Genomic DNA, 20,656 nt, shown 5'->3' on the forward strand with positions numbered 1-20,656 from the left:
TTCTGGTTTTCTGTTCTTTTTTTCTGCTTATTGATTCATGGGAGAATTATTAGAGTATGTGAAAAACTGTATAGGCTCCTTAGTATTTCTGAAGATTCAAATGTGCAGAGTAATGTGTCATATTATTTTATTAGATGTATTGCTGGGGAAGCAATTAGTGAAAGAGAGGAAAGAAGACAAAAGGGTAATTAGTTGGCAAGATGAGGCTACGCTATGGCCATGGATGCTGGTGCTACTGGGGGACACTTAAAACCATTTGTTGTCCCCAACCTGGGCACCCCAAAATACTTCTTGAGCACCTGCAGTATACCAGGCATTGTCTAGCACTGGAGCTACAGGGGTAGGTTCAAGCCCCAGGCCTGCAGGAGCCTGTGATAGATGTGAAAGGAGGGGAGATCAAGGGGTTGCTGTGACCTGGCTGCGTAGGGGGGTGGGAGTGGAAGTGTGAGTTCAGTGAGATCAGTTCATCGTGGACATAGTGCTTTTAAGGGTGTGAGAGCCAGGTCTGGGATGAGCTGAGCTTAACTTGGGCCCAGGAGAGGAGCCAGGACCAAGGAGGAAGGAGCACAGGGAGCAGCACTTCAGGGCAGAAGAAGAGCCTGGGAGGGGCAGGAAATGGTAGGAGGATCTGCTCTGGAGGAGCCTGAATGCAGATTGATGGAAACCAAGGCACTGAAGGACCCACGGCCTCGGCTCTTCCTGTACTAATACCTGCAAGAGAGTAGGTGGTCCAGAGTGCACCCACTTAAAGCCACCTCAACAGCTGTTCCAAGAATGGTGCCCAAAGCACGTTCACACCTCCTCTATCTTACTGGCCTGTTTATTCCAGCTGATTGAAAACAGTCTGAATAAATCTGTTCTGTTGTAAAAGTCCACATGCCATCTGTGAACCTGTGGAATGTTTGCCCTTCCTCTAGTTTGCATGTTAGCAAGTAATTATCAGGACTGACACTCCTTTGATCTTTAGCTGACCTTTGTGTTTCCACGAAGCAGTGAGACTGTGGAAAGTGGGGTGTTACCCACCCCTCATTTTAGAGTGGGAAGAATTGGGTGCTATGTTGCAGACAGGCTTTTGAATAGAAACCCTCATTGTCTTTATTTTCCATTTGAGTACTTGCAGTGTACAAGGCATATTTTCATTTCTTCCTCTCAGCCCAGCGAGGTAGGTGCTATACTCCCCATCCTGCAGATGAAACTGAGGCCAGAGATAGTAACTGACATGTGCAAGTTCACACTGCTAAAAAGTAGAACTGAGATTTTAATCAAAAGCCTAACTCTAAAGGCCACATCATTTTTTATGAATTGTTTTTCTCTATTTTTTAAATTTATTTTCCTTTATTTTTCCTCATCACCTTTTATCCACCCCCCATACACTCGTCCACCTCCACTACCACCCCAATCACCACACTGTTGTCCATGTCTGTAAGTTCTTTCTTTTTTTTTTTTCTTTTTTACTCAATCTCCCCCAACATCCCTCTTTCCACCAGAGCTGTCTGCCTGCTCTCTCTGAGTTTGTGTTTTACTTTCAATTATTAAAAAGGAATAGATGGTCTTTAGGAATGATTTGTATTCTAAAATTTTACTTATAGGCAACCATTTTGGACTGAAAATAATCTTTTTACAGAAGTTTTCTATCATTCAAAGTTTGAGTCTGTCCTTTTCCTAGGGGCTGGGTACAGATGAAAGCATGCTGTTTAACTTCTAGGATCCCACCTTCTAGTGAAGAACGAACTGTACACAAGGGACAGGTGATACTGTTAGAATCCATGAACCTAACATGAATTCCCAAAGTCCCAGAGTTAGGCCGTGCCTAGTGGCACCCCTTCCACTGGACATGGCCCTGCAGGACGGCACAGCCGTCTACCACTGCCCTTCCCACACTGCAACCTCTTCGGGCATCATTTCCTGCCCCTCAGCTCTGGTAAAAGGGTCAGCCCAGATAAGGAAGGAGAAAGAAGTCCATCCATATTTCTCTTTCTTTCTTAAAAAAAATTTTATTGATATTTTACAGAGAGGAAGGGAGAGGGATAGACAGTTAGAAACATCGATGAGAGAGAAACATCGACCAGTTGCCTCCTGCACACCCCCTACTGGGGATGTGCCCGCAACCAAGGTACATGCCCTTGACCGGAATCAAACCTGGGACCCTTCAGTCTGCAGGCCGACGCTCTATCCACTGAGCCAAACCAGTTAGGGCTCTCTTTATTTCTATATCTCTATATATCTCCCCAACTACTTAGGAGGTCACTTAGGGCACAGCCTTCAATAGTCTACAATAACCACAACAGTGATTCTCCCAAAGTCTGCCTTAAGAATAAAAGTCGAGAATAAAAAAGTCAATTACCATATTGGAGGTTTTGCCAATGGGAGGCAAAGCTGTGCTTATTCTCTTTGGTCTGGGGGCTAACTACTGGTATTAGTTTGCTAGGGCTGCTATAACAAAGTACCACAGACTGCGTGGCTTAAACAACAGATTTGTTTTTTCATCCCTCTCGAGGTTAGAGTTGGAGACTAAGGTGTTAGCAGGGTTGATTCTGTCTGGGGGGGGAGGGGGGGGCCCATAAAAGAAGGATAAAGAAGGATACATTCCAAGCCTCTCCTCAACTTACACATGGCCATCATATCCGTGTCTCTCACATCGTCTTCCCTCTCAGTACGTGTCTGTGTCTGTGTCCAAATTTACCCCTTTTGTAAATTCACCAGCCATACTGTATTCAGGCTTACCCTAATTACCTCCCCCCCCTTTTTTTTTAGTTAATCCTTACCCGAGGATATTTTTTCCATTGATTTTTAGAGAGAGTGAAAGGGGGGGTGGGGAGAGACAGAAAGAGAGAAACATCAATGTGAGAGACACAGATTGGTTGCCTCCCGAGTTTTCCCAGACTTGAACCAGGAATTGAACCAGAGACCCTTCCATGTTTGTGCTGACGTTCTAACCACCTGACCACACTGGCCAAAGCATAAACTCATTTTAATTTAATTATCTCTTAAAAGACCCTATACCCCAAAATGTTTATATTCTGAGCTATTGGAAGTTAGGACTTCCAACATATGAACTTTGAGGGGAGACACAATTCAATCCATAACACTACTGGATCAACTCATATGTATACAAATAATAACTCTCAGTGAGTCAAGTTTATAAATCCATGTTTATTTTTTTTTTTAAAATCCTTACCCGAGGAGTGAGGATATTTTTCCATTGATTTTTTTAGAGAGAGTGGAAGAAAGGGGGGAGGGGGGAAAAGAGAGAGGAGGGAGACATTGATGTGAGAGAGATCAATTGGTTGCCTCCTGTACACGCCCCAAATGAGGGCAAGAACTGGACCTGCAACCAAGGTATGTGCCAGAAATCAAATCTGTGACCCTCTGGTGCATAGGTCGACACTCTAACCACTAAGCCATGCTGGCCAGGGCAAGTTTATAAATCCATGTTTAAAAAAAGAGAAACATTTTTCTTATTACCACATTATCCCCTGACCAGATCAGTGGTGACCACTGCATAAGAAATGTGCCCCTTTACAGAGTCACTGGCCTGCTTATGATCCTTAAAACGATCCTTTTACCTTGGGTCAGATGAAGTCTTGGGGCAGGACTTCTAGCCCTACCCATGTCCAGAGCAAATCCCCAGGGATCAATACAGTTCCATGTGGGTAGTGGGATTATGGGTGACACTTGCTGTATTTATTCCTTTCTCAAATATTTATTGAATATTACGTACTGGCTGGGCTCTGGGTAGGTCAATGGGAACAGAACAGGGTCCCCTCTGTCAGAGCAGGGGGTGACAGTCTAGGAAAAAGCACTGTGCTAGCCTTGAGGCAGCACTGAAGCCTGGTCTGGGATCCCATGCTGTCCCGTGCCTGGTGTCCAGCCCTGCAGCAGTGCAGACTTCCTCCTTTCTCTGGGGATTATCGCTGCCCAGCAGTGATGCTCCTGTGTCCTGAGCCGAGTGTGTTGTGGACACTACTCTACCCAGGTGCTTTTGGATCCTTTTTGTCCAACTGCAAGCTTTGGAGCCACTTTGCCCAGGGGCATAAGGTACAGAGAGCCAGAAGGGCCCGGGGTTTTCTTTCTGCCCTTGCTCCCCCTCAGGCCTTAGCCAATGCCTGATGGATGGTGGTACAGGGAAATGACAGCCCAGAGGGACACACTCTGGGCAGTATTTATAATCCACCCTGCCTATGCTCAGATTCCATATTTGCAAATTTGCCTATGCACTACAATGTACTTGTAACCCCAAATCACTGTGTGGTACTTTCATGGTCATTCCAGGACACACACATAGTAACACAGTACTCTTATTTCAGCTCTTCAGGTACCATGTGTACTGGTTAATAATGTAGATTTTGTAATCAAAATACGATAATTTCAACAGAAACATCAAAAGTACTTTATTCAAAGTAATGTCCATCGCTAGCTACACATTTCCCCCATCTTTCAGGTAATTTGTGGATACCGTCCCAATAGAATTTTTCTTGTTTTGAGGCAAACCATTCAGAGACCCAATTTTCCACTTCTCCATACGTTTTGAAGTGCTGCTCAGAAAGCACGTGTGCCATCGATCAGAACAGGTGGTAATCTGAAGGAGCGAGGTCTGGTGAATACGGTGGGTGGGGTTAATACTTCCCTTTTAACATTTCTTTAACTGGTTTTGAAGTATGTGATGATGCGTTATCATGAAGCAAAAATAGTTTGCCGATTCTTCTGACCCATTCCGGTCGTTTTACGATCAAAGTGTGGTTCAAATTGTTTGTTGTCGGTAACGATCAGTATTAATGGTTTCACTTGGTTTTGGAAGCGCATAATACACCACACCTTCTAGAGCCCAACAAACGCAAAGAATTGTCTTCTTTCCAAAGCGATTTGGCCTTGCAGTCAATGTTGATGGTTGACCTGGATCAACCCATGATTTTGTGCGTTTGGGATTCTCAAATCCACTTTTCATCGCCAGTCACAATTCAATGCACAAAAGACTTTCTTTTGTGCCGTTGAAGCAACATTTTACTGATGACTTTTTGGTTTTCCATTTGTCTTTCGTTCAGTTGATGTGTCACCCATTTTCCTTCCTTTAAATCTTTCCCATTGCTTGTAAACGATCAGAAATTGTTTGCTGAGCAATGTTTAATTGTTCTGCAAGTTGTTTTTGCATTTGACACGCATCTTCATCCAATAATGCTTGGAACTGTTGGTCCTCAAACTTTTTCGTTTGACCTGGATGTTCTTTGTCGTTTACATCGAAATCATCACTTTTAAAGTGTTTAAACCAGCGTCACAAGTATCTTGAGATGGAGCACGTTCACCGTAAGCTTCCTGGAAGTATACGATAACTTTTTCTTTAAAATAAAGTAATGAATTAAAACTTCCTGCAAATGCTTTTTTTTTGGCACGAGATTCAACATTTTTAAGCGTAAAAATATCTATGATGTTAACACCTTCAGCAAATTTGACATATGAAGTTTTGAAGCTTGCTGTCAATACAACAAAATAGCATACATATCAAATAGCATATATATCAACATATGTGTAACTCCATCTATTGAAAAAAATCCGAATTATTAACCAGTACACCTGGTAAACAAGTATTCTTTTTGTTGTCTATTTAGTGCATGTTTTTAAAAAAATATATTTTATTGATTTTTTACAGAGAGGAAGGGAGAAGGATAGAGAGAAAGATCAATGAGAGAGATACATCGATGAGCTGCCTCCTGCACACCCCCTACTAGGGATGTGCCCGCAACCAAGGTACATGCCCTTGACTGGAATCAAACCTGGGACCTTTCAGTCCTCAGGCTGACACTCTATCCACTGAACCAAACCAGTTACAGCCATGTTTTTTACACTTTGGTGCTTTTTGTTGGTCATTTCACTGTTTAAAATGATCCCCAAGCATTGTGCTGAAGGGCTGGCTTGTGTTTCTAAGAGCAAGCAGGCTCTGCTGTGCCTGTGGGGAAAATCCCTAGGTTAGGTAAGCTTTGTTCAGGCATGGGCTATAGTGATGTGGGCTGTAAGTTCAATTTTAATGAATCAAGAAAATACACTGGCATCTTTAAAGAACAACAAACATCCCGGGTTTTGGCACCAAAAATGAAAAATCAGACAGAGGCCGAAAACCAGGACTACAGGCTTTATTAGAGAAGGACCTGCTGGGCTGTCTCGCAAGGGGAGAACAGCAGCACGTGCAGGGGTGAGCATCCCTTTTGAGGGGCAGAATGGGAAGGGGTGGGGGCTTAGTGTACTCGGCGCACTCTGATTGGTGGCTTACTGTATGGTCCATATAGGACAGGGCTTAGGGTATTTGGCAGGTGTGGATTGGTGATCCAATGTATAGTCCATATAAGGTACATGGTTAGTCACTCAGGTATTTCCCTGCTGCAGGTTATGTCATACTCCGCCCACCAGTTGGGGAAAGGGAGGATCTATCAGTTGTGCAATAACCCAAATCCCAAAAATGTGAGCAGAGGCTCACAGGAACTTAGCTCTGTACTCCCCCTAGAAGCTACGATTTCATATTCTCTAATTCAGTGTTCATGGTGACTTTATAGAATATAACTACCAGGAATAATGAGAATCCATGGTGGGGGTGCGGGTGGCCTTCTAGATTCTAAGAAAGAAGTTGGAGCTTTGCAAAAGCCCCAATGGACATCTCATTGTTCAGCTTTTAAGTTTTTTTGGGGGGGTTAGTTTATTGTTTGCCCCTACTGTTATCCATTGCCTCCAGCAGCCAGGACATAAAAGCATTCAAATGGTAAACAACCTATGGAGAGAAGCCACTAGGATTGGTCTAGTCCGAGTGAAATGGGATAAAGACCAGCCTTTTTCGGAAGTCTTCCAGAGGACCTCCGACAGGTCAAATCATGACTTACTTGGGACCCAGGCTTTGAAAGAGCTCCCGCTCTGTTTTGCTGTCTGCTACAGGTACCAGGAGGGTGGGTTGTTAGTTTTTTTTTTTTTAAGTTATCTTAATTGTTGAATGTATTACAGATGTCCCCCCCCTCCAGTGACCCTCCTGAATCCCACTCCCCCACCCCTCAGACCTCCACGCACTACGGTCTGTGCCCAAGGTTATGCATACAGCACATGCATATAAATTGTGTGGTTAATCTCCTCCCACACCCCACTTCCCTCTGAGATGTCTCAGCCTGGTTCATGCTTCCATGTCTCTGGATCTATTCTGTTCGTCAGTTTATTTTGTTAATTTGGGCTGTTAATCTTCAAGGCGGCGGGGAGGAGGCGGCGGCAGGACTGGAGTAAATTAGAATGCTACAAAGCTTGATGTTCCTACTCAGATTAGCTGTTTTTCTTGACTAAATGCTAACTGACCCATTGCTGCAAGACGGGTTAATTTACAGAACTCTGAAGGCATTCATTCTGACCATTTTTTTTTTTTTTTTTTTTGCCAGTTTTTCATTGCTTGTACGGAAGGGCAAATTTTATGAGGTCTTCACTCCAGCATTTTCACTGACATCACCCTTCCTTTAAGAAAAATGTTATTTTATTGTACAACATTAAACCACAACTTAAAAAAATAAATTAAAATTTTAAAAGAACTTTCCCACACAAATTGAAAAGAAAAAATCCAGAGGAAAATTGCTCCTCATCCCACCCCCTAATTAATTCATTTTCATTTGTCCATGTTACTGTCTACTCTTCTTCCAGACATAGATTCTGACATTTTTGTTGGTACTTTTATAAATAGAACTTTATGTTCAAGTTAACATAATACTGTGATTTCCCCACCATCTTTCCACCTCTCATCTTCCTTTCCCCACTTTCCCGGTCCCTCCCGCCCGCGCCCGCTCCCCGTGTGGAGGGAACAGCGGCGCTCGCCGTCCGGCCGCCGCCGGCTCAGGGCAAACCCCGGCCGCCTGCGCTCAGCGGGTCTGTCGTGGCCACTGATTGCACCCGCTTCCTCCTCCCGGAGCGCTCGTGGCCGCCTCGGTCCGCAGACGGAGATGTGACAGGAGGTTGTGCACGCCGTCTACCGTGTGGGAAACGACCCACCTTGTGCCCACTCCCACCCCCAAACATTTGGCTACGTAACCTGGGTGCTGTTCCTTTTAGTTCTAGAAGATTCTGAGGAAGGGTCGCCAGGTCAAAGGTCATACACATGGAAAATGTAAGTAGCTATTTCTATCCTCAACGTGTCCCTGTGCTCGGAAAGGTGTCTCACAACTTGTTCACGCTCCACTCAGAAAGGGTGCGGAGCCACGTAACGGCTTTTTAAAGTAATGTATCCTCTGATGTTTAAAATGACGATTTCGCTGCCAAAACTGAGGAGAAAGCAACACTACAGCTGCTCCCGCCCCTCTCGCCCTTCGGGTGATAGTTGTGCCTGGGGCTGCGAGCTGGTTCGCGGGCCGACCACGAAGCCCTCTGGGCGGCTTGCCCGTCCCCGGGCTTCCCAGGGGCCGTCGGAGCCTCACGCAGCCCCCCAGGAGGCGTCGCGACGTCGCAGCCTCACGCAGCCCCCGGGGGGCGTCGGAGCCTCACGCAGCCCCCCAGGAGGCGTCGCGACGTCGCAGCCTCACGCAGCCCCCCAGGGGGCGTCGCGACGTCGCAGCCTCGCAGGGGGCGCCACATCCCACCTGACGGACGCGCTAAATCTCTGCTCCGTGGAGCCTCTCACATTTCGGCCCCGGGAGGAGAGCGCGCGTGCGGCGTCGCCGTCCGTCCTCGAGGTGAAGCGCCCCGAGAGCTGCCCTGAGGGGCGACGAGCTGCCCGGGCGCCACCAGAGCACCGGGCCCCGACGGCGAGGATGATCTCCTGGTCGGGCTGGCCGGCCGCCTCCGCCGGGGGCGCCGAGGGAAGGCGCCGAGTCCCGCTCAGCTGCGGGCCCGGGGGCGTGGCGAGGCTGCCGCGGTTCAGCTTTACCCCGAGCCGGGGCAGCTTTTGCTTTCGTTTCCCGCCGGCGTCTCCTCCCCGCGGGACCCGCCCCGCTAGCCGGCGGCCCGACGGGCACTGCGCCCCCGCCGCCGCGGCCATGGCCCAGGCTGCCGCGCTCGCGGAGGTGACCCAGGTGCTATGCGCGGCCGGGGGCGCCTTGGAGCTGTCGGAGCTGCGGCGCCGCTTGCGGGGCGGCGTCGGCGCGGACGCGCTGGAGCGGCTGCTGCGGGAGTCCCCCGGCCTCCTGGTGGCGACGCGGGCGGACGCGGGCGGCGCGGCCGCGGTCCCCGAGCGGGTGGTGCTGGCCGTCTCCGCGCTGCGCCTGTGTCGCGGCCACCAGGGCCTCAAGCCCACCTGCGCGGGGCTCTGCGGGCAGCTGCACTTCTGCAAGTTTATGGTCCTGGGCGCCTGCAAGTTCCTCAAAACCGGGTAAGGCCCCGCGGCCGAGTGGAGGGGGTGGAGGGGGGGAAGGGGCGGCGGGCCGGGTGAGGCCGGGGTGGGTGGGGTCGGGTGGGGCGAGGGCCGCGTCCCCTCAGTTCGCCCGCTTTGAGCCCTTTCTAAAGTCTGGGGAGGTGATTTGGTGGCCGTTGCCCCTAATTCTCCTCAGTGAGCATTTATTGAGCACCTACTGAATGCCTGGCACTGTGTGTGGGAGGGACTCGGGTGGAGCCGTGCCCTCCAGGCTCCTGACCGGCAGAGAGTGATTTAGAGGCTGAGACAACCTGGGTGTGGCCGCACCGGCGCGTGGGCGTGGGCGCGGGGGGAGGGGCGTGGGCGCGGGAGTGGGGGGTGTGGGCGCGGGGGCGTGGACGCGGGGGGGCGTGGGCGTGGGGGGAGGGGCGCGGGGGGCGTGAGCGTGGGGGGTGGGGCGCGGGCGCGGGCGCGGGGGGAGGGGCGGGCTCTTCTGAAGAAAACAGGCCGCGGCCCGCTGCGCGCGACGCCCTGCCTCCGAGCCCTGAGGGCCGCAAACGGGCGGCTTCCTCGGTCCCGGACGGAGGACCTCTCGGCCTGTTGCCGCCGGTTCGCCAGCGGGAGAGCTTTCTGCGGCGTTTCGGATAAAATGCAAGTTCCTCTCCCCCGGCCAGAGCGTCCCCGGGGAGCTGGCCCGCCGCCCCGCCCCTGCAGGCGCCCTTTGCTCCCGGGAACACTCCCGGCCTCTGCCCACCTGGTGGCCTTTGCCCTGCGTGGAACGTGAGCGCCTTTCCCAGTCTGTCCCCCGAATCCCGGCCTTAGCTCACGGATCCCTTTACTTTTTGAGCCCCCTCTTCCTCTCCATCACGCTGTCCTGTTTCTTTTCTCATAGCACCTGCCCTCCCCCCACCCCAGGAGGACGGAAACCGAAGGCCAAGGCGGGCGGGCGGGTGCGGGCCCTGTCCTGGCCGGCGGCTTCCCGCGCTGCCTGCCTCAGGTGCTCTCTGAGGTGGATGGACTCGGTTTGGGCTAAGAGTTTGGACCTCACCCTGAAGGTGATAGGAGCCTGTGAAATGGCAGGAGAGAGCAGCCACCAAGTCTGCATTTTAGGAAGGTGTATCTTTGTGTGGATGCTGATTTACAGGAGAATGCGATGGGGACCTGATTGGAAATTAGTTCATTTATCTGAAATAATTCGTTCCTTCCTCCCTTCCTTTTTTCTTTTTCTTTTTCTGGTTTAACACAGTATACATTACTTCTGGCTCATATCAGGCTCAATAGCCAGTGTGGGGTAGGGTCCTTGATCTATGCAGCCATTGGGGAACCCATGCCCTCCTCACAGGGGTTCTCAACCTGTGGGTCGCGACCTCTTTGGCGGTCGAACGACCCTTTCACAGGGGTCGCCTAAGACCATCCTGCATGTCAGATATTTACATTACAATTCATAACAGCAACATTACAGTTATGAAGTAGCAACGGAAATAATTTTATGGTTGGGTCACAACAAGAGGAACTGTATTTAAAGGGCCAGAAGGTTGAGAACCACTGCTTCTGGGTATGAGGTTCCAGAAAGCAGATGGAGAAGATGCACAGTAGAGGGGTGGAGAGAGGTTTTTATGGACTAGCTCTGGAAGTGGTAGACAGCTTTCCACCTACATCCTCTGGACCGCAAGATGTCTCATGGTCCCACTAGATGGGGCTGGGAATGTAGTTTCTGGGAAGCAGCTGCCCAGAAATATCTGGATTAGAATATTGCGAGGCCCAGGTGAGACCTTAAGAAGAAGGGGTGTGTAGAGAGCCCCTGGGAAGGCACATGGGCATTTCTTTAATTGTCAGCTGAATCCAGGGCGGTAGGCAAAGCCACGTCCTGGAAACACAATTTGCCAAAAGGCAGAAGTGTTCTCAGCTTGACCTTCATTTCTGCCCAGGTGCTGGGGAGTGGGTTTTATTATGTAAATCCAGCCAAGCACCAGGAATGAATACGACTCCGGGCCCATCCAGAACTGACACTACAAGAATGCACATAATCTCCTTTGTCTTGACCTTTGGTGAAACTTCCTGGTATTTTGGTATCTCTCTCTTCATCAGAAGAGGGCAGCGGTCCCACCCAGTTCCAGCTTTTCCTTCCATCTCTGTGTCTGTCTCTTTCTTTCATTTTCTCAATTCCTAGCCACCCCTACTCAAAGAACCAGACCACTCTCTATCCTCGTTCGACGCGGAAAAGAGAAAATCCTCCAGGGGTGATGTGTGAAAAATTTGGGGAGTTGGTGAGAGTGTAGTGACAGCATACTGTCACTACACTCTCACCAACTCCCCAAATTTTTGACAGTTTTCTGTCCATTTGTTGACTGAGAGATGACTCTTACTTTCATTTCTTATTGTTGGCTGAGAGAGCAGGAGAGGATTTTGTTTTGAAACCTGCCCAGGGGTCTGAAGCTTGAGAGGATGGCCAGGGCCCTGATTGGCTAGTTGGGGAGTTGTTGGGTGGTATAGGCCACGGCTCCTGGAGTGGGTCAGATCCGAGATGGGAATCTGAGGGTGGAACCATGAGGAAATTGGTCCCTCAGGGACGTGTGGAGAAGAGGCATCTTGGGACAATGAGGAGCAGCAGCTGAAGAGGAAGACAGACACAATAAATGGTGGATGATGGATTATATTATGGGGGTAATTAGTGAATCTTGTTAATGCTAATATCTGTATTTGGTAAGCTGAAGATGGCAGCTCTATTCTTAGGCTGCTTCCCAAAATTTGGGGTCAAATTTTACTCGTCTTGGAAATTTGGACATCTGGTGTTTACTGGCCTAGATGATTCTGAGTTTCCTTTTTTTTTTTTTTTTTAAGTTGAATTTACTGTGTGACATCAGTTAATAAAACCATGCAGGTTTCAAGTGTACAACTGCATAATGCATCATGTGCTCACTGCCCAAAGTAAATTCTTTCTGTCCTCATTTATTCCCCCTTTGCCCTCTTTCACCTTCCCCCACCCCCCTTTCCCTCTGGCAATCACCATACTGTTGTCTGTGTGTATGTGTTATTGTTGTTATTATTATTAAATATGTTTTCATTGATTTTGGAGAGAGAAGAAGAAGCATCGACGTGAGAGAACCATCGATTGGTTGCCTCCTGTACACACCCTGACTGGTGATCGAACTGAAAACCTGGGCATGTGCCCTGAACGGGAATCAAACTGGAATCAAACCGGGGACCTTTTGGTGCATGGGACAATGCTCAACCAACTGAGCCACACTGGCCATGGTTATTATTATTATTGTTATTTTTGCGTAATTCCTTCACCTTTTTCACCCAGCCTGCCAAAACCCCTCTTACGGCTGCCAATTTGTTTTATGTGTCTGTGCTTCTGTTTTGTTTGTTAGATGATTTTATTCATTAGATTCCACATCTTCTTTATTCTTCACCTTTCCCTTTTCCTTGAGGTTCACACAAAAGTTCCTTGCCCCTTCTCTGTTTCTGGGTCACATAAGGAGAGTGTATGTGGCCGGTTGTATTTTCTATGTATTTTCCTGCATCTCTACTGGTCTTCCTGAACCTCAGGTCAGCTGTTTCAGAAATAGATTCTCACTGCTGCTTTTCATTGGTGACACCTGGGAAGGATCTCTGGTCCCTGACTTCCTTCCTGTGCTTAGGGGGATAGTGAGCATTGTGGTCAAGTGCACAGCCCTGAAGACAAGCCTACCTTGTTCCAACCCTGTCTCCGTTCCTTGCTAGCTGAGTGGTCTTAGGCAAGTTACTTTATATCTGAGCCTCAGTTCCATCATCTGCAAAATGGGAATAATGATACCACCTACCTTGCCTGGGGATGTGTGGTGGAGGGGGTCAATGGGGAAAATAGGGGACATCTGTAATACTTTAAACAGTAAAGGTAAATTTAAAAAACAATACCATCTACTTCATAGAATTTTTGAGGACTAAATGAATTAACAAAGAAAATGTTTGGGCAATCCCTGGTTTATTGTAAATGCTCAAAAAGTTTTAGCAGCCATTATCATTATAATGATTAGATAGATTTGGCTCTGGCAGCACCGATTATTAGCCCCTCTGCCTAGAATGTTCTTTCCTTCTCTCCTTGCCTGGATCCTCAATCCTAAGAATTCGGCTCAGGCTCCCTCTAGTTGGCTTCCAAATTTCCATCAGGGTCAGGTGCCCCTCTTCTCCACACTGATATATTCTAAACACAGCTGACCTTGCACTTCCCACTCCATTTTAGAGTCATCTCTATGTCTTTCACCTCCACTAGATGAGAGGAGTGGAATCAGGATGACTCCAAAGGAGAGGGAAATGGTCTTTTACTGAGATGGCAAAGCCTGTGGGAGGTGCAGGTTTGGAGGAGTCGATCAAGGGTTTGGTTTTCTTTTGAGATGCTTATAATAAGCTTGATGTATGATGTACGGCAGTGTCTGAGTCAAGCAAATGGTATTTGCCTGATTCTTCTCAGTCATGTTGATCACGGCAGTCAGTTGAAGTCTTTGTATCATTGGGGCATGGTTCCAGTGCCTGGTTCACAGTGAGTGTTTAACAAGGGCTTGTTGATCCAAAAATGGAGCGGGTTGGGGGAGTGGAGAGGAGAAAGGGCTGGGCCTCATGGGTGTATAAGCCCTTGTAACCATAAGGCATCTATACTTATTTACTCAGCTGCTTTTTAAATGTCCAGTGACTGGTATGCTGTGACTCTTCTTTGGGGAATGACCCTGTCATTCTCATTAGATACCTGCTGAGAGGCGCTGTTCCAGATTCTACAATTCACAAGTTATCATCTCTTCCTTTGTAAATAAGCTTTATGTTTGATCTTTGCATAGAAATGCTGTTTTTTCTCCAGGGCTTCTAAACAATGTAAGGAACTATTGTAAAATTATCTTAAAAATTGATAATTGGTAATTGGTAATTATCTTAAAGATTGATAATTGTATTAGTTTGCTTAGGACACAAGTTAACACAGATTGGGGAGTTTAAACCAGAAGTTTATTTTCTTACAATTATGGAGGCTAGAAGTTAGACATCAATGGTTGGTTTCTTCTGAGGCTTTTCTCCTTGGCTTGTAGATGGCCATTTTCTCCCTATATCCTCACATCGTCTTCCCTTTGTGAATCTGTGTCCTAATCCCTTCTTGTAAGGCTCCAGTCAGATTGGATTGGTCCCCCTCCAGTGACCCCATTTTAACTTAATCACCCCTTTTTAAAGACTGTCTCCAAATACAAACACTTTTAAGGTACTGGGGATTAGGGTTTCAACATAAGAATTTTGTGGAGACACAATTCAGTTGTGACACTAACTCTGATCCTTTGCAGGAAGAACTGTAGAAACAGTCACACCTTGACAACTGAGCATAACCTGAGTGTGCTGAAAACTCATGGCGTTGATCATCTCAGCTACAGTGAACTCTGCCAGCTCTTGTTTCAGAACGACCCCTGGCTTTTGCCAGAGGTGAGTGCTGGGAGGAGGTGGGTATGTGAGCAAGGAATTGGGAAGAGGCCAGAAGGTTGGAAGATAGGAAATATTATGGCAAAAGAGAAGCCCAGGCTCCCATCATGATCATTGGGATCTGCTTGGAGGAGATCTAGTTTGCATTCCCAGTTCTGTGACCTTGGGGACTGAACTTGCCCCTTAAAGCCTTTCCTTCTGCATCAATTGGGCTGTACTGCCTTTCCAGGGCGTCTGTGAGGTTGGGGGAGCCCGTTTGGCCAGTGGCTGCAGCAAGACATTATTTATACAGCTGAGGAGATGAGAGACTCCAGTCAGTTCCTCCCTGTCTAGCAGGACTTGGAACCATGCAGATATCACTGGACCCAGTTGGGTCTATAGAAAAGCTTTCTAGGGCTGCTGACAGGCAGATGTGCTATTTACTAATTCATTTGTACCCAGGATTTTGAACTTTAGTTGATGTTGCATTTCTGGTATCCACTTGATTAAAAACTTATTGCAATAGTTAATTATTTAAGTCTTTGGGTCTTCCTAGAAGCAGACACTAACATGGGATTATAAGTGTGAGAGATTTATTGGAGGATGAGCAGAAGAAGTTGGGGTGAGCCTTCAGGCAATGATGTAGGTCTGACATCTGTGGCAGCAGAAAGGGAAGGAAGGGGACTGGGCAGAAAGATATCCTGACTAACCCATTTCTAAGAAAGCTTCTACCTGACCAACAGGCAGTTCTGATATAAAATCTTCACTGTTGGAGGTGGCTGGTGTCTCCCCAGAATGGCATGCTCTGTTTTTGGCTGGGAGCATCCCGCAGGAGTGTGGCCTCTGTGTGAATAAGGTAGTAGCTCCAGAGGGTAGCAGCTGGGCCAAGAGTTAGCTGTGGTCTGCAGCACATCTGAGCAGTGCCTTCCTGTGGCCAGCCAGGTTATATGGGATGTTCTGACACACCCTACAATGAGGCAACAGAGATTAGATTGGCATATTTTAATGAAAAGGCTTCTATATGATTCAATTAAAATCACTCATTTGAGAAAGGTGCTACATAAGCGCAGGGACTGCCACATAATAGGTGTTAACTTTTTTTCTTTTGAAAATTAATATTGATTTAATTCAGCTAATCTTTATTGAATATTCTCTATGAGTCAGACATGGGGGATAAGGAGATAAAAGACCCTCTTCCACCCTTCCAGGAGGCACGTTTACTGGGTCAGACAGACAAGTCAGTGAATAATTGTAAGGTGCTGTTTTAGATGCTCTAATCAGTGCTTTGTAACAGGGGCAGTTTTGGGTGCTGGGGAAGACACCCTGGAATAGATGGTGCCTGCTCTGGGAGCTGAAGGATGAAGGTTTGGGAAGAGGGAGACACAGAAAGGAGGGAACTTGGCATGGTTAGGAGATAGCATGTAGGTCAGTGGATTTAGGGTTAGAGAGGGGAGAAAAAGAAATGGGTAGGCAGAGGGAAGGAGTATGGCGGGGGAGATTTGTGTTTGCAGAGTGCGTTTTCACATTTTGGAGAGATCCTCTTGTTATTAGTGTGAAAAATGAATCAGAAGATGAACAGTCTGGAGTGTGTAGCATCTGTGTGCTTGGGTGTACAGGTTGGTTCAGAACACAGTGCCAGCAAATGGGAGCTGAGACCCAGGGTGGCATTTCTGTCAGGATGTCTACTCTCAGGCTAGACTCCTCATCCAATGACTAGATGGGGGCCATCACCATGAATCAAGCACCCACTGTGTTCCAGACATTGTATATATTAGCCACTCCTTGTATTTCCCTTTTAATCCGCACAATAGCCCACCATATACATGGGATTATTCCCATTTTAAGGAACTGAAAAACCGAATCTCAGAGCTGGTGAGTGGCTTGCCTAAGGTCAGGCAGCTTGTAAGTGGCAGAATCAATGTTAGGATTCAGCCCTCTCTGGCCTTTCCCTTTGGGGCTTCCATTCCTTGAGTGGGGTCCCTGCTAAATCATGCTCAGTCTAATACCTGTGGATTAAGTGGTTGAACACTTAGTGGTCTCTGGCCTTGTTTTCATCCCCAGGAATTTGAGAGTAGAGGGGAAGGATTAATTGATTCAAGTCCCAGCTTTGCCAACAACCCAGCTCAACAGCCACTGTGTGTGCCAGATTGCTGTGTGACCTAGGGCAAGTGGATTAACTTCTCTGAGTCTGCATGCTCTCTTGAGAAAAAAAGGACTGCATTTGGCCTTCTCTAAGATGCTTTAAACCCTAAGAACTTCTTTGACCCTGAATTGTAGAAAAAAGAGTTGGGAGAAGCTGGGGCATGAGTTGGGGAGAGTTGGTGAATCAGGGGGAAGGGTGTAGGTAGAATGTAAGGGTTGTTAGGAACTGTTATGCAGCTTACATTCAAATGTCTCCTGTGAAGGAATAGCGCTGATCAGTTTGAAGTTTTTTGGCTTTTCCCAGTGGAGGGGCTTGTTTTGAGAAGTCTGCTATCCACCAAGTTTCTGTTTTAGCCAAGGGTGTTTATTAACAGACATTCAGAGTGAGGGATATTCTCATTTTGTGTGGGGCTGTGTGGATGATGGAATCACAGCAGTTGCTAGGTCTCTAGAGGAACCTCTTCTAACCAGTGGACTGGTCAGTAGGAAGATGGTGTAATGTGTGAAGCCTTCCTAAACTGCTGTCTTTCCCCTTCTCTGTCAATAGATCTGCCTTCATTACAACAAAGGAGATGGACACCATGGCTCGTGTTCCTTTAGAAAGCAATGTGTCAAACTCCATGTCTGCCAGTACTTTGTACAGGGTGAATGCAAGTTTGGCACAGGCTGTAAGAGATCCCATGATTTCTCTAATTCTGAAAATCTGGAAAAACTGCAGAAGTTGGGCATGAGCTCAGACCTGGTGAGGAGGCTGCCTTCCATTTATAGAAATGCTCATGACATCAAGAATAAGAGCTCTGCCCCTGTCCCACAGGCGACTTCTGGTAAGGCCCTCAGCTGGGGCTCCTGGATTCCAGCTGGCCATTAAATGGAATGTGTGACTTTGGATAAGTTGGTGCTTCTTTTAGTAAAATGCTGTTAGTGATCCCTTTCTAGCTGGTGGGGCTGTAAAGATGAGTTGAAATCATGGGCATGAACAAGCAAGACATTCTACAAAAATGCCAGTTGGTGTTGACAATGAATGAATTCCTGCTGGGCCTTACTTGCACTGAGATGGCAGACTGCTTCTCTGTGCAGTCATCCCTCTGTCCCCTGGAGACCTGCACAGCTCTAGGGGAATCCTTTGCATTGCATTCTGTTTTGATTGTTTTAAAAACAAGTGAACAAAGCATAGAGTAATGTTGGTCCCTTCTTGAGATGAATAAATGGAATTTTTTTAGACATTGTAAATTTACTTTGTTCACTGCTCATCTCCAGTGCCTGGACAGTGCCCAGGCCCACAGTAGGCACTCAGACATTTGTTGAATGAATGAACATGCTAAGATAAGTATTTTTTAAAAAAAGAAATGTCAGGCCCTGGCTGGTTGCTCAGTGGTTAGAGCATTGGCCCGTGGACCCAATGGTCTCAGGTTCAAGTCCCAATCAAGGGCATGTACCTCAGTGTAGGTTTGATCCCTATCCCTGGTTGGGGTGTGTGCAGGAGGCAACCAGGCCATGTGTCTGTCTCACATCGATGTTTCTCTTTCTTCCCCCTTCCTCCTTCCCTTTCACTCTAAAAATGAATGGAGAAAATATTCTCAGGTGTGGATTAAAAAAAAATAGTAATAAAAATAATGTCAGACTTAGTGAGAGGAACATGGGGAAATTCTGAGCAGAGATTATTTATGTAATAAGCATTTCTTGAGTACCTGTTGTGTGGGAAATGGAGAATGTGGTCCCTCACAGAGGTCATGATACATTGGTGTCCCTTGCATTATTGGCTGTTGGCTAGCCATTCTGGTTATCCATTGTTTTATTCAACAAATTTTAGTGCTTGCCATTTAGTGATAGTTACTGTCCTGGGCCTGGCTATGTCTTGGTGACTATGAGACATGGCTCCACCAGGGATGCACAATCAAACCCACTTGTTAGCTACAATGATATTTAGGATTTTTTTTAAATTAAAAAAAATATATATACTTTATTGATTTTTTACAGAGAGGAAGGGAGAGGCATAGAGAGTCAGAAACATGGATGAGAGAGAAACATCAATGAGTTGCCTCCTGCACACCCCCTACTGGGGATGTGCCTACAACCAAGGTACATGCCCTTGACCAGAATCGAACCCGGGACCCTTCATTCCGCAGGCCTACGTTCTATCCACTGAGCCAAACTGGTTAGACCCCTTTTTAAAAGGCGAAAGATTTATACGATCTGAAGAGAAACCAGAGTATAGAGACCCCTTTTTAAAATATCAGGTGTCAGGACTACCAGCAGACAAACTTATCACACTAATCTTATCTGATTTTTTTATATTTAACAATTATTCTTGCTATATGTATTTTCCCTTCACATTATCTTTGATTAATTTTGGTTAATTTCTTTCTTTTTTTTTTTTAAATATATTTTATTGATTTTTTTACAGAGAGAAAGGAAGAGGGATAGTGAGTTAGAAACATTGATGAGAGAGAAGCATCAATCAGCTGCCTCCTGCACACCCCCCACTGGGGATGTGCCCGCAACCAAGGTACATGCGCTTGACCGGAATCAAACCCGGGACCCTTCAGTCCCCAGGCCGACGCTCTATCCAGTGAGCCAAACCAGCTAGGGCTTGGTTAATTTCTTTTAATAGTAGAAAGCCTAGAAGTAGACAAGGTTTTGCTTTAAATAGATCTTGAAGAGTTCAATTGGATTATGGCCTTGTTAGTAAGGGAGGGAAGGATACCTGCCCTTGGGGACAGAGGGAGGCAACCTTCAGGGTCCCACAAGTGTAGGTTTTGAGGTTGAGCCTATATATGTCTGAGGAGCACATAAAAAGAAAAATGAAGAGGAATAATAAGATTACAGGTGATATTAAGTAGAGAGGGTTTGCTATATGCTTGCTTATGTGGTGGTAGGTGGGGAGTATTAAATGTAACTATTAGGTAAAGGCTCATTGTAGCACTAGTAAAGGTAAACTTTGAAATCACTTACATGTTCTTTTTATATTAAATTTATTATAATTAACCTAAAATTAATTGAGGTTTTATTTTGAGAGACAGACTTTCCATTTATTGCTTTTTTTCTTGGTATTGTTACCCAATCCTAATAGTTCATTAACAAGGATCTGCTATTGGAATTAAATCCAGTAGCTGATACATCTTTGTGGTGTTTGTTTGTAGAAAGAAGAGACAGTTCAGGTTCTGTGTCCTCAACAACTACTCACCAAGAGGAGAGTGATCAGATCTGCTTGTACCATATTCGGAAAAGTTGTAGCTTTCAAGGTAAGTCCAGGAAAACCTCTCATCTAAGTGTGGGTGGGATAACTGCTTCTCATTCCTGGAGCTCTGCTCTGAGGCCACCCACAAAGTCCTCTTCACTGTCCAGAGAGGGTCGGGCCTTCTTAATCATAAGCTGGTGTGGCATTTGGTCACACCAGTTCTGCAGCAGTTTGTTGGGGAGTTGGGGATGATAGGAATTATTTAAGTTTCTAAAAATCAGACTAGATGATTTTGGGGACCATAACTGTTGGTTCATGCAGTGGGTGAAACCTTGGTCAGCATAGTATGAAGTCACAGATGTGCACAAGTCACAGATGCCTAGTCTAGTGGAACAAAGATAAGTGTTTTTTGTACAGTGTGGTTGTAGACTTAGAGATGCCTTAGACCCATGTTTATTCTTGGGAGATGAGTAATTGTTTAAGTTGTGGTTTTCTCTCCACAGTCCCTCTTTTATCAGATGTAGCAATTCTTGTATCTATGTGTGTGTTTATATTTTTACTAAACCTTTGTTTTCTTCTTATTGCTGTCCTGGGCTTTGAAGAATGTTTCTTTTTCAAATTCGGTG

General features: G+C 46.7%; 1 protein-coding gene across 2 annotated transcripts in view; it reads left to right on the plus strand.

Moving 5' to 3' along the window:
- Window positions 1-8,894: 8,894 nt before the first annotated feature.
- The window catches only part of PARP12 (poly(ADP-ribose) polymerase family member 12), a 50,015-nt gene continuing 38,253 nt past the window's right edge, over window positions 8,895-20,656 (plus strand). Inside the window, exons 1-4 of one of the 2 annotated variants that reach the window (XM_036328561.1) lie at window positions 8,895-9,313; window positions 14,599-14,734; window positions 17,400-17,676; window positions 19,993-20,094. In XM_036328561.1, coding sequence (XP_036184454.1) covers window positions 8,982-9,313; window positions 14,599-14,734; window positions 17,400-17,676; window positions 19,993-20,094 — 847 coding nt within the window. In that variant the 5' untranslated portion in view covers window positions 8,895-8,981. The remainder of the gene's footprint in view (window positions 9,314-14,598; window positions 14,735-17,399; window positions 17,677-19,992; window positions 20,095-20,656) is intronic. The other variant, XM_036328563.1, reaches the window with a different exon arrangement.

This window comes from Myotis myotis, unplaced genomic scaffold (genome assembly GCF_014108235.1).
Source record: "Myotis myotis isolate mMyoMyo1 unplaced genomic scaffold, mMyoMyo1.p scaffold_m19_p_11, whole genome shotgun sequence".
Lineage (NCBI taxonomy): Eukaryota > Metazoa > Chordata > Mammalia > Chiroptera > Vespertilionidae > Myotis > Myotis myotis.